The 12,545-nt window shown below is 41.2% G+C and overlaps 1 protein-coding gene across 1 annotated transcript in view; it reads left to right on the top strand.

Moving 5' to 3' along the window:
• The window catches only part of slc5a2 (solute carrier family 5 member 2), a gene marked incomplete at its 3' end in the record, with an annotated part of 36,805 nt that extends 31,209 nt beyond the window's left edge, over positions 1-5,596 (top strand). Inside the window, exons 12-14 of the mRNA XM_084064147.1 lie at positions 221-439; positions 3,904-4,042; positions 5,373-5,596. Coding sequence (XP_083920273.1) covers positions 221-439; positions 3,904-4,042; positions 5,373-5,596 — 582 coding nt within the window. The remainder of the gene's footprint in view (positions 1-220; positions 440-3,903; positions 4,043-5,372) is intronic.
• Between the last annotated feature and the right edge of the window lie 6,949 nt (positions 5,597-12,545).

The raw sequence follows: 12,545 nt of genomic DNA, 5'->3' as shown, positions 1-12,545 counted from the left end.
CAGCACAGTCATTTTAACCACTTTATCCATTTATATGTTGGCTATTCAAAAATAACATATCTTCTCCCTGGCACAAAACCCTCTCAGATGGGGGTCCGCGGCCAAATATATATCATTTTGGGGGTCCTTGACATGAAAAGGTTTGAGAACCACTGGTCTAAATGATGGCGGAGCACAGAATATCATATACCCCCCCCCCCCCCCCCCTCAAACCCCTCAGGGTGCGTTCTGGGGCCTGATGGGGGGCCTGGCTATGGGTCTGTGCCGGATGGTTCCAGAGTTCTGGTTTGGTGGTAACGGCAGCTGTCTCTTCCCGTCCGCCTGCCCCCGGCTGGTGTGTGGGGTCCATTATCTGTACTTTGCCGTGCTGCTGTTCTGCTGCACGTCGCTGCTGGTGCTGCTCATCAGCTGCTGCACGGAGCCCATACACGACCAACATGTGAGTGTTTGTTCATCTACCGTTTTGTTGTTATCGGGGCAGAAACTGCTTATCTCCAACTTTTTGTGGTTTTTTAAAACTTTTTTCTTAACCCCTTTAAGACCGGGAACGCATCTGTGTCATTTTAAAGATTTCTTTGGCTATATAAAAATAGCAGATATACAAGCTCGTAGCGCGGCACCGAGTGCCGCGCTATGAGCTTGTAGATCTGCTATTTTTTAGAAAAATCATGACAATTTTTGCTAATCTTTTATATACATTTTTAACTCAAATCTTTGCTCCTGGGGGTCCCTGGAACAAAATGTTTTTGGATGGGAGGGGGTCCGCGGTCAAATACATATTATTGTGGGGGTCCTTGACATGAAAAAAAGTTTGAAAACCATTGATAATATAGCAACATAAGTAAAAAAAAAAAATCAACATTTATTTTTAGGAAAAAAGTACTTTAGGATTCAGAAGACATTTGTAAAATCCCCAGAAGCAAAGATTTGAGTTAAAAAACTTTCGCTTTAAAAAAGTATATATATTCAAACTAAAGATTTGCACAAATTTTCACGATTTTTCAAAAAAAAAATAGCCAAAGAAATCTTAAAATGACACACATGCGTTCCCTTCCCGGCCTTAGAAGGGATAATGAATGCCCTACTTGATCATAATACGCTACAGCGTCACACAAAAGTATCAAGTATAGCAGATCCACAAGTTCGAAACCGCACCGCCTTTTGAGCTTGTGGATCTTCTACTTTGGATATTTTTGAATTTGAATCCTGGAAAGTAAACGTTTTGGACATATGAGGTTTCCACCCGAAGATTTTCTGTGTATATTTTTTATTTCGATTTTTACCGCCTTTTCTCCCCCCAATTAATTCCTCCACACACATGTCTGTGTGTTATCACTGTATCCTACTGACTCACCTGCCAGGTAGGAGCCCCCCACTCGGAGCACAGTTTGTTTGTGTGTCTTATACTTTGCTTTTTCATCATTGTATAATTAAAGGTAGGGTAAGTGATTTTCTTTGGTTAACATAAGTATTAAATAGCTCTATATTTTGATATTAGTCATTGCTTTAGACAAACACATGTCTCTCCAGCTATTTATTAAAGAGGTGGTGCCATGGTTTTGCACTTTTTCTGTTTTTCATGTGTCTATGAGGTTGATAGAACTTTATTAAGCCCCCCTGGTGGTGTTTTTATGGTGTTTTATGTCTTCTCTGACTATTTTGAGTTTCTTCCTGGAGGCTGAAACCTTGAGGGTCAAACGTGCCAATAGAAAAACAGCGCTTTAGTGACATAGTAAAAACATGCCCTCCCCCTCATTATCATAACACAACAGGTGTGGGCATGAGGAGGAGGAGGGACTAGGACAGGTGGGTGGTGCTAAGGTGAGAACCAGGTATACTTAATGAACTGGAGGCGTGTCCACATAAAAACATAATTTTAACAATTTCTGCACACTTTTTTGAAAAAAATCTTCCTCCTAGTATAACCATAATACCTGATGATTATGTTTTAGGGGGGGGGGGGGATCACTGAAAATCACGGCACCCCGCCTTTAACCATAAAATGCATTTTCAGGTCAGGATACCAGTTTTATCCAATCAGGATAGAGAAACGAGTGAAATGGGAACACAAAGAGATGAGAAGACAAAATTGAACACTTTAAAAATGAAGCTGATAAATCTCTCCTGATTGACTGAAATGTTGTCACCTACCTGAAAATGTATTTCCGGTTTATTAAAGAGCTGGAGAGACAGGGAGACTCCTGTTACTGAACAAACACTCTTCAGAGGTCTTCAACAGGGGGTCCGCGACCCCTAGGGGGTCCGTGGAGGTACTGCAGGGGGTCCGCAAAATTGTTGTTAGATTAGATTAAAGAATAATAATAAAATGTTATAAATGTTTTATATATATATATATATATATATATATATATATATATATATATATATATATATATATATATATATTTATTTATTTTTCCATATGTCTTTAAATATTTAGGTTTAAAATAATCATGATTCTGTCTATTTTGAATAGCTTCTATACTTTTTTTGTGCATTATTGTGCAATTGACAGATTGTTGATAGTACATTGGTTCTCAGTTAATAAGGTATGTTTATAAATGGCATTGGACACCCTACTCACTGTACCTTGTACATGTATGTTTAAAATAAAAGCATGAATATATTAATCTGTATTATTTTAATAGCTTAGTATTGAATGCACAATAACATGGTATGTTTATACATATGAAACACAATTTTATACATAATTATACAATGTATGTTGTAGCCCCCCCACCCTACGAGGTAGGGTAGTGTTATTCAACTTGTGGCCCGCGGGCCAAATCCGGAGCGGAGCTTTCTTGCGGTCCCTGGAACATAGTCCATGTTCCAATGTAAAATGAAATGCAAAGAATTTTTACTAGATGGTTGGTTGTACAGGATGAACATTTTTAATTTTGGTTGTCACGGAAGCGTCTCGTATGAATGAACATTTTTTTCATTCGTTTTGAGCACCTGGGTAATAAGAGCACAAGCTCATATGATGTGTTTGAAGTGGATGAAGATGGAGAAGATGGAAGCTGGACAAAGTCCACACAAAACTAACCCATACACTCTAATGGATGCATAAGATGAATCATTTCTTTGGTGTTATTAACAACATCGTCTCTAAATTCAGAAATAGTTACAAATGAATGGTCCGTGATGGATGAACTGCACTCAATACCCCTGTTGTGCTCCTTATGTACATGTCCTTATGTTATGTCCATCCACTTATTATGTGGATGGACTTATTACTTGTTATGTCTATCATAAGAGCTTGTGCTCTTATCACCTGGGTGCTCAATACTAGGTTTTGTTATCACAGTCGTGTGGTCCCTGACTTTAAGTCATTTTACAAGTGTGGCCCCCTGCCTAATCTAGTTGAATATCCCTGAGGTAGGGGGTCCCTGCTCCATCTCAATGATTACTATCAGAATATAGTGCTTGAACCTTTTAACAAAAACAAATCCTTTCACGCATTGGATTTTATGCACTTAATTTCCATTTTTTTAATCGACCAAAAAGTTTGTCTATTTTTGGGCGGTGCAACTGCCCCTATATGTGAGGTTTGGACCCCCACCCATTGCACCCCCCCCCCAACCCTGCGCTGTGATTGGCCAGTGAATCACCCACTGTGATGACCACTGTGACCACACCGCCCACTTCACACTGGGTGTGATTTTTTATTATTTATTAGTTTGCTTATAAGTTAAAGTTTTTCAAATTGATTTAGTAAATATTGGACAAAACATGGGTAATCAGCGGTCTAGGTCAGGACTCTCCAAAATCGTGATCAGCGTCGATATCCAAACATGTGGCATCAGTCAGGAATCGGGCTCCATGTATGAGTGGCTGAGTGTTAACCAGTGTGTGAATAAAGAGATAATGATTTCTGTGTCCTATACGTTAACCACACAGCTCCATCGTCTGGTGTTCAGTCTACGCCACTCCAAGGAGGAGAGGGAGGACCTAGACTGGAAGGACCAGGAGAGAGGGAGGAGAGCACGCCGACAGGCGGCGGAGAAGAAGACCAAAGAGAGGACTGAGCACGAGACAGGTGAGAGAAAAAGGGGACGTTGTTAAAGACACACACACACACACACACACACACACACACACACTCTGTGTGGTGCAGGGGTAAAGTACCTGCCCACCACCTTGGAGTCTAGGGCAGGGGTCCTCAACAGGGGGTCCGGGACCCCTAGGGGGTCCTCACAGTTACTACAGGAGGTCCGGCAAATCTTTGTGTGATATTATTTTTCTTTTTACCATAACCACTTGAACCCTAGCATCCCTTTTTCTGATGAGAACTTTAGCCAAAAATAGCAGATCTACAAGCTCACAACGCCTCGCGCTGCGCTGCGAGGCGTTGTGAGTGAGCTTGTAGATCGGCTGTTTTTGGCATAGGTGTAGAGGGCAAAAAGAGCAGACCAAGAAAACGAAAAAAGTATAATCTGAAACACAATTATATACAATATTGAGGGGGTCCCTGCTTCATCTCTTTCGACTAGGGGGTCCTTGGCCTGAAAACGTTGAAGACCCCTGGTCTAGGGCAATGGTTCTCAAACTTAAACATTTCAGGGTCTCCCCTTTAACTCTGACAGTGTCCTCCTGGTGGGGGCTCCTCACTGACAGGTGAGCCAGGAAGATACAACAGCAGAGGCAATACAGAAATGTTTGTATGGAGGAATTAATTTGCATATCGGCTAAATTGGGAGGAAAAAAGGGCAAAACATTTATTGACAAATTGACTAAAGGAACACACACACACACACACACACACACACACACACACACACACACACACACACACACACACACACACACACACACACACACACACACAATAGTCTCTATGCACAGCAGCCATATTGGGAATGAATTGGGCCCCTTCCTTACTTCCTTCACAGGTGTTACCAATGATACTAATTAAAGCTCTGTTCCATTTAGTGTGGCAGATAGTGGTTGTCTTATTTGCAAGGACCCCCATAACTCTGAGAGTGTACAAATGGAACCAAATGGATTTCCATTTGGTTCCATTTGTACACTCTCAGAGTTACACACCCACCATAAGGGGCCATTTGGGAACCAAAATGGAGTCTGGAACAGAGCCTTCATTAGTATCATTGGTAACACCTGTGAAGGAAGTAAGGAAGGGGCCCAATTTCTTTCCAATATGGCTGCTGTGCATAGAGACTATTCACCTGTTTCCTAGGCTGTGTGTTTTCCACTTCCTGTCGGATTTCATTGGATATCATTAGTCATCTGACCAGTTTCATTGGATTTCATTGGATCAAATCGACAGGAAGTGGAACACACACAGGAAGTAAAAAGCCTAGGAAACAGGTGAATAGATTTTTTTTTCTCTCCTCTGTTTCTCGTCTCAGTGACTGACAAGGAGGTCCCCAAGTCCGGTATCTGCCGCCTGGTTGGCTGGTTCTGCGGTGTGGGCGGCAGCTCACAGGACACAGAGGCCAATGAGCAGGAAGTGGCCGAGGCGTCCAAACAGCTGCCTGACATCAGCGAGGACCCGGTGTGGAAGTACATTCTGGACGCCAACGCTCTGGTCATGATGACTGTAGCCGTGTTTATGTGGGGATACTACGCATAAACAGGCTGAAGAACACTGTTCTTGGTCCTCAGTTGACAAAATATAGTGGCCGTTATGAAGATTGAATTTGAATATTGTTGCTGTCGGGCAGAAACCTCCTATCTCCTTATTCTAACTTTTCATGTTTTTGAGTGGTGCCAACCACTCCTATATCTGACTTTGTCTGTGTGTCCGTGTGTATGTCCGTATGTCCAATAAACAAACATTGATGACAACATCAATACGGGGCTCATCAAAGGCACCACTCTCTTCACACAGGGTGTGATTTTTGAGTGGTGCCAACCACTCCTATATCTGACTTTGTCCGTGTGTCCGTCCGTATGTATGTCTGTCTGTCTGTCCAATAAACAAACATTGATGACAACATCAATACAGGGCTCATCAAAGGCACCACTCTCTTCACACAGGGTGTGATTTTTTTGTAAATCAAAGCCCTACTTGATCATACTACAGCGTCACACGAAAGAATCAAAAGTAGCAGATCTACAAGCTCGAAACGACACGTTTTTAGCTTGTAGATCTGCTACTTTTGCTGTTTTTGAATTTTAATCCTGAATAGTAGCAGTTTTGGACATTTGAGGTTTCCACCCGACAGAGATTATATAATTGTTCATTTTGATTTGGTATTGATCTACAGTACTTTGTAATGGCATTCCTAATGACAGGAGATGGTGGTTTTAATAAATCTACAATTACGTGTAGCTTACAGTACTAATAGTGCAGGGATTCCCAAAGTGGGGTACTTGAGCTGCCAAAGGGGTGCACGAGAAGAAACCTTTTAATTAAGTAAAAGCATGCAATTAAAACATTTCCTTTGTATACTTTGGTAAAAGTTGAATCCAAAATTAAAAACTTACATTTTAACAAATTCATTAATGTACCCAAAATACACTTCAGCTGCAATTTCAGTCATTTTTATAATTGTATTTACTTTAATGGGGCTTAATTATGACAGCATTTCCCCCCATCAAAGTGACGTTTGTAAACCACAATAAAGCACATTGCATTGCCTTGTTGTTGAAATGTGCTATACAAAAAAACACTTTCCTTTCCTTGCCTCATGTGTAGCTCTGGTTCAGAGCGTTAGTGAGTTCCCTCTAACGCTCTGGAAGACCCCTCGCTCTGCGCATGTACAAGGAATTCCACTGCCCTGCCAGCGTTCAAGTGTAGTGAAAATAAACTAAACCATTTCGCTACTCACCGAAGCAAAGGCTGTTTTGTGTTGTTGAACGTCTATTCTCCAACCCCGCACGCCTAAACGCACCCCACCTACTCTGTAAAATACACTTTTTGGGCAGAAAATAAAATATGTCAGCAAGACGGATATTATTTGTATTTACTCCACAGTGCCCTCTACAGATCTGGGGGATTTGAACTTACCATTAACCAAAATGTAGAGGGCACACTGTGGAGTAAATACAAACAATGTCCGTCTCGCTGACATATTTTATTTTCTGCCCAAAAAGTGTATTTTACAGAGTAGGTGGGGTGCGTTTAGGCGTGCGGGGTTGGAGAATAGACTTTCAACAACACAAAACAGCCTTTGCTTCGGTGAGTAGCGAAATGGTTTAGTTTATTTTCACTACACTTGAACGCTGGCAGGGCAGTGGAATTCCTTGTAGGGGAGAGTGAGGTAATGTGAGACACAGGGTAAAGTGAGACACCCCCCTTATCACCTGACCACAACACCTGTGTGGTCATATGACCATTAGATTTTGAAGCCCTTCCCATTTCCCACTTACCATGGAGGAGAGGACCTCATTGTGCTGTAGTAAGCATGTTTTTTTCACTAAAATATGTTTTTTGCATGTAAAAGTAATTTTTTGGGCTGTCAACATAATCAGCTGTTGTGTCAAAGAAAATTGATTCAGGTAGAAAAACTTATGTCATGCATGTTGATGAACTACAAACCTATACATCCATGTGATTAATACTAATTGAAGATTAGCCAGAATTGCTAAAAGTGCTCCTTTTCACCAAAATGTGGCTGTGGGGTAAAGTGAGACAAATGGCTTGGGGTACAGTGGGAAACTGTCTCAAAGTTAAGTTTAGTACTTAAACATAGTTTAATCTAATATTGGTTTGATTATCCAATTGGTTTGATAATCTAATATTGGTTTGATTGGTTAAAACTGGTTTGTCTCGGTTGGGGTAAAGTGAGACACCTTCCAATTGTGTAGAGCAAAATGTGCTTAATGACCAATTGCCATGATTCTGTTACTAGTCTGACATTAGTTCTGGAATGTGTGGTTGTCAAGCTAGCTGTCGGTATTCTAACAGTTAGAACATGTGTTTTTATGGTAGTTTTAAACTGAAAAAAGTAAGTGAATCAGTTTACCCCATTGATTTTTCTGGTTTGTCTCGGTTTACCCCAGACCTGGGGTAAAGTGAGACACCAGAAAACCTTTTTTTAAAAACAATCATATTTTCACTGCCTTTTGTCTTGAATACATTCTGATAATTTCCATTGTTAGGAAACATCCCAAATGTATGGGAAATGTGTACATTTTACTGATATATCATTTTAGCTCACCTAGAGAGGAGAAAATGTAAAAAGTGTCTCACATTACCTCACTCTCCCCTACATGCCCAGAGCGTTAGAGGGAACGGGTGCAAGTGCAATACGTTACAGTGCTCCGACATTAAACAGTAAACCCGAACCTAACCCGCACCCTAACCCTAACCGCACGCGGATGCCACATAGTCGGAGAAAAGGTCTGTCGGATTAACGCATGCCTCCCAGAGGGAACTCACTAACGCTCTGAACCAGAGCTACCTCATGTGTAACTTTGTTGCAATTAATTGAAACTTTGTTACAATGTAGATTCAATGTAATTCAAATGTGCACATTGCTGTACTATTTTGAATATTTAGTGTTTTTATGTGTTTTATTTTATATATTGTGATTATTTGTGCATGTGTGATGCCTTCAATATATAAATAGGCTATTTGCTAAGGATAGGGGGTGCATCTGTCCAGTTGGGATGTAGAATAGGCTCTATGCACAGCAGCCATATTATCACTTCCTTCACAGGTGTTACCAATGATATGACTAATGAAGGCTCTGTTCCATTTAGTGTAGCACAGTGGTTTCCACGACCCCCATAACTCTGAGAGTGTACAAATGGAACCAAATGGACCCGTAACACACCCGTAAGGGGCCATTTGGAAGCCCATGAGGGTCCCTGGACCCCACTGTAGACCAACTGGTGTAGCAGAGTGTTTCCAGTGAGCCAACATGCACAACATCAGCACCCTGACTCTCTTTGACCATGAATGGAACAGAGCAGTGTTGTGTTCTAGTTTTTTCTTGAAGGTATACTATGATTATTCCCTGCCTCCCACACGCACGGCATGCGCGCGTCTATAATTAATTAAATGTAAAAAATGTGCACGCGCGCTTCGCGCGCGTGTGTGCCCCACACGCAAATTATGCTTTGTACTGATTTTTCTTTTGTACTGATTTTTCTTACTGATGTCTGATCACCTGAACTCAACCACTTCCAAGCTTAGATGCATTTTCAATGCAACAAACTCGGCCAGGCCCACTCAGGCCCAGTTTCACAGTAACACTGAGTAGCCTACAATATGCTTTGTACTGATTTTCTACTGTTTCTAATGTTAATCACCCTGTAACTCAACCACTTCGGAGCTGCTTTTAGCCTTGGATGCATTTAAAAAATACATATATATTACCATAGAAGTGCAAGGATTGTTATAAATAAATGATGGTTAGGCTTATCAGATATAATAGCAGTGTTAACAGCGAGCCTTCCTGTATCTATTACAGAATTAACTTGGCATTGAAGACACAAACTGTATTGACAAAACTGTGTTTTGCTGTGCTATGACGCGCAATTTGAATACTAATGAAGTACTCAATTCAGTGACCTATTCAATGAAGTGAATGGCAGGTCGTTGAAATGTGTGAATTCCTTCGCCAGTAGCCATTAATTATCACCTCAAGAACAATAGCCACGCACATGATAAGCCTTCACCTCAGAGTTAGACTAGTCAGATGGTCAGACCACACTTTTGCTGTGCTGCGCCCCCCATCACAGCCAGCAGCCACTCCTGGGTGCAGCGTATCAGATGCGTATCAACGTATCAGATACGCTGTTTTGAACAGTTTTTGAAGGTATACGGTGGCGACGGGAAAAAATCTCAAGGTATACGCCGTACACAGCATCTGACGGTAGAACACACCACTGGAACAGAGCCTTCTTTAGTATCATTGGTAACACCTGTGAATTTCTTCATAATATGGCTGCTGTGAATAGAGCCTATTGGGTGCGATCATAGGGTGCGATGCCTAAAAAGTCTGGGAACCGCTGTATTAGTGAACCATTGTTGCCACCTACTGGGGATATTGTCGTACTGCACTTCGAAATAATACACAGTATGTATGTAGTATATTTTCTAAAAGCTTAGTTTCAGTGATCACACAGAGTCACAGGTACACATGTTTATTCACGTGCAGTTAAAGGCCAAATCATTTTTTTCTCAAGCAACACTGCGATTAACATGTTCACCTTTTTGCTGTAAGCTGGGAGCACCAGGGGTCCTTGAGGGGGTTCCAGAAAAATAACCCTATCTTCATGTATAGCCTATACCTACACAGCTTGTACTGTAGATGGGCTTATTTTCATAACCTTTTGAAAACGTAACAAAAAGAAATTCTCTTAGTCCTATGGGGGTCCCTGGCATATATATTTCGAGATGGGTTCCTGCGACCAAATAGGCTACATCAGGTCTTCAACAGGGGGTCCGGGACCCCTAGGGGGTCCTCAGAGTTACTACAGGGGGTCCTCCAAATATTTGTGTGATATGATTATTTTGTTTTACATTAACCACTTGAACCCTAGCATCCCTTTTCTGAGGAGAACTTTAGCCAAAAAATAGCCGATCTACAAGCTCACAACGCCTCGCACTGCGAGGCGTTGTGAACTTGTAGATCGGCTATTTTTTGGCAAAGAGATATATATGTAGAGGGAAAAAAGAGCAGCAAAAGTTGATCTGAAACACAATTTTATACAATATAAAGGGGGTCTGCTTCATCTCTCTCTCAGCTAGGGGGTCCTTGGCCTGAAAACGTTGAAGACCCCTGGGCTACATATCAATGTGGGGTCGGTCCTTCACATGAAAACGTTTGACAACCACTGTGGAAGAAAAGCACACTGGATAGTGGATACAGCAGCTTGTGCTCTAAATAGCATTCATGGGGTTAGAATAGCATTATTGTCTACTGTTACACTGCGATTGAATCATGTCTACTTCTTTACTGTCTGCCCTCTTCGTGCGGGGAAGTAGATTGGAAGCTGAGGGTTTTATATATCGTTTAACATGTCGGGCAGAAACCTCTTATCTCCATATTTTAACTTTTTGTGTTTTTTCGCAAATGAATGCCCAACTTGATCATACAGTGTCACTTCAAAGTATCATAAGTAGCAGATCTGCAAGCTCAAAGTAAGCTTGCAGATCTGATACTTTTCTTAAAATTTGAATCCTGAAAAGTAACAGTTTTGGACATGAGGTTTCCACCCGACAGAGACGATATATAATCATAGCAGCAGACATCAGCAAATTAAGTCCCAGAAATCAGCTGGTTGTGGCTGCATTGAGCCTTCAGCTCAGGCTATGGCCAGAGAAGTCAATGGAAGGTTAACTTAAAAGAGGAGATGGAGGATATTATTCCTTTACAAGATCAACATGTATACTGATCAGATTTTGATGATACTATTAAACACTAAATCTGACCCATTTCTTCCACTGTGGCGAGTAATTCTTTTAAAATTCAGTTAAATCATAACATATTTCCCTAGCGCAGTGGTTCTCAACCAGTGGTCCGGGGACCACCAGTGGTCCTTGAGGGGGTTCCAGGGGGTCCCCAGACAAATGAGTAGTTAGGAACCAAATTGACCCTCGTCTGTTGGTAACTCTGAGAGTGCACAAATGGACCCGTTAGGGTCCATTTGGTTCCATTTGTGCACTCTGAGTTAAATGAACCCTGATGATGATACTACTGTGTAGATTGGGACCCCCAAGAATTCAAAATGGTTGAGTCCCTGGCATATCTTTTCAAATGGGGGACCCTGGGCTAAAGTGTGTCATTTTGGAGGTCCTTGACGCAAAAAAAAAGTTGAAAAACACTGCCCTAGTGTACTTGCTCATACTACAGCATGAAACAAAAGTACCTTGCGGTTCTGCTACTTCAGCTGTTTTTGAATTTGGATCCTGAAAAGTAACCGTTTGACATATGGGGTCACAGTTCCTTAACAATTCAGATTCCTTTACGGTTCCCTTTAACAATTCCTATATTTATAAAAAAAAAATCTAATCATTTTGGCCTTCATTATCATTTCTGAAAACAACATTCAATCATACATACAGTATTACATACATATTATTGTAGTGGTTCTCAAAGTGAGGTCCAGGGACCCTCTTGGGTTCCAAATGGATCCTTGCAAGGTCTGTGAGTCTGCACAAATGGAACTGTAAGGGTCCATTTGCACACTCAAGAGTTATGGTGGTCCTTGGAATTAACCCATTAAGGCCTGAGGTTCCGATTCTACAAAATGTCTTCTAAACCCTACCGTTTTTTTTTTTTAAACATATGTTATATTAGTGGTTCTCAAACTTTTTCATGTCAAGGACCTCCAAAATGATATGTATTTGGGCCGTGGACCTCCCAACTCAAGATATTTTGTTCCAGAGACCCCCAGAAGCAAAGATTTGAGTTAAAAATGTTTGCTTTACAAATATCTATTTAAAGATTTTCACAAATGTATGAGTTTTCAAAAATAGCAGATCTACAAGCTCATAGCACGACGCTCAAAAGAACAGCATCAAAGGTGGCGGGGGAAAAAAAGACACAACACAGATGTACTGTATATATTGTATAATGAACACCAGTAAAACCAGGCAGTTCAACCAGATATCCAGTTTAATA

The sequence above is a fragment of the Gymnoscopelus microlampas genome (genome assembly GCF_963454915.1).
Source record: "Gymnoscopelus microlampas genome assembly, chromosome: 8".
Classification (NCBI taxonomy): domain Eukaryota; kingdom Metazoa; phylum Chordata; class Actinopteri; order Myctophiformes; family Myctophidae; genus Gymnoscopelus; species Gymnoscopelus microlampas.
Note: the sequence above shows the minus strand (reverse complement) of the source record. Positions and strands in the feature narration are given on the sequence as shown.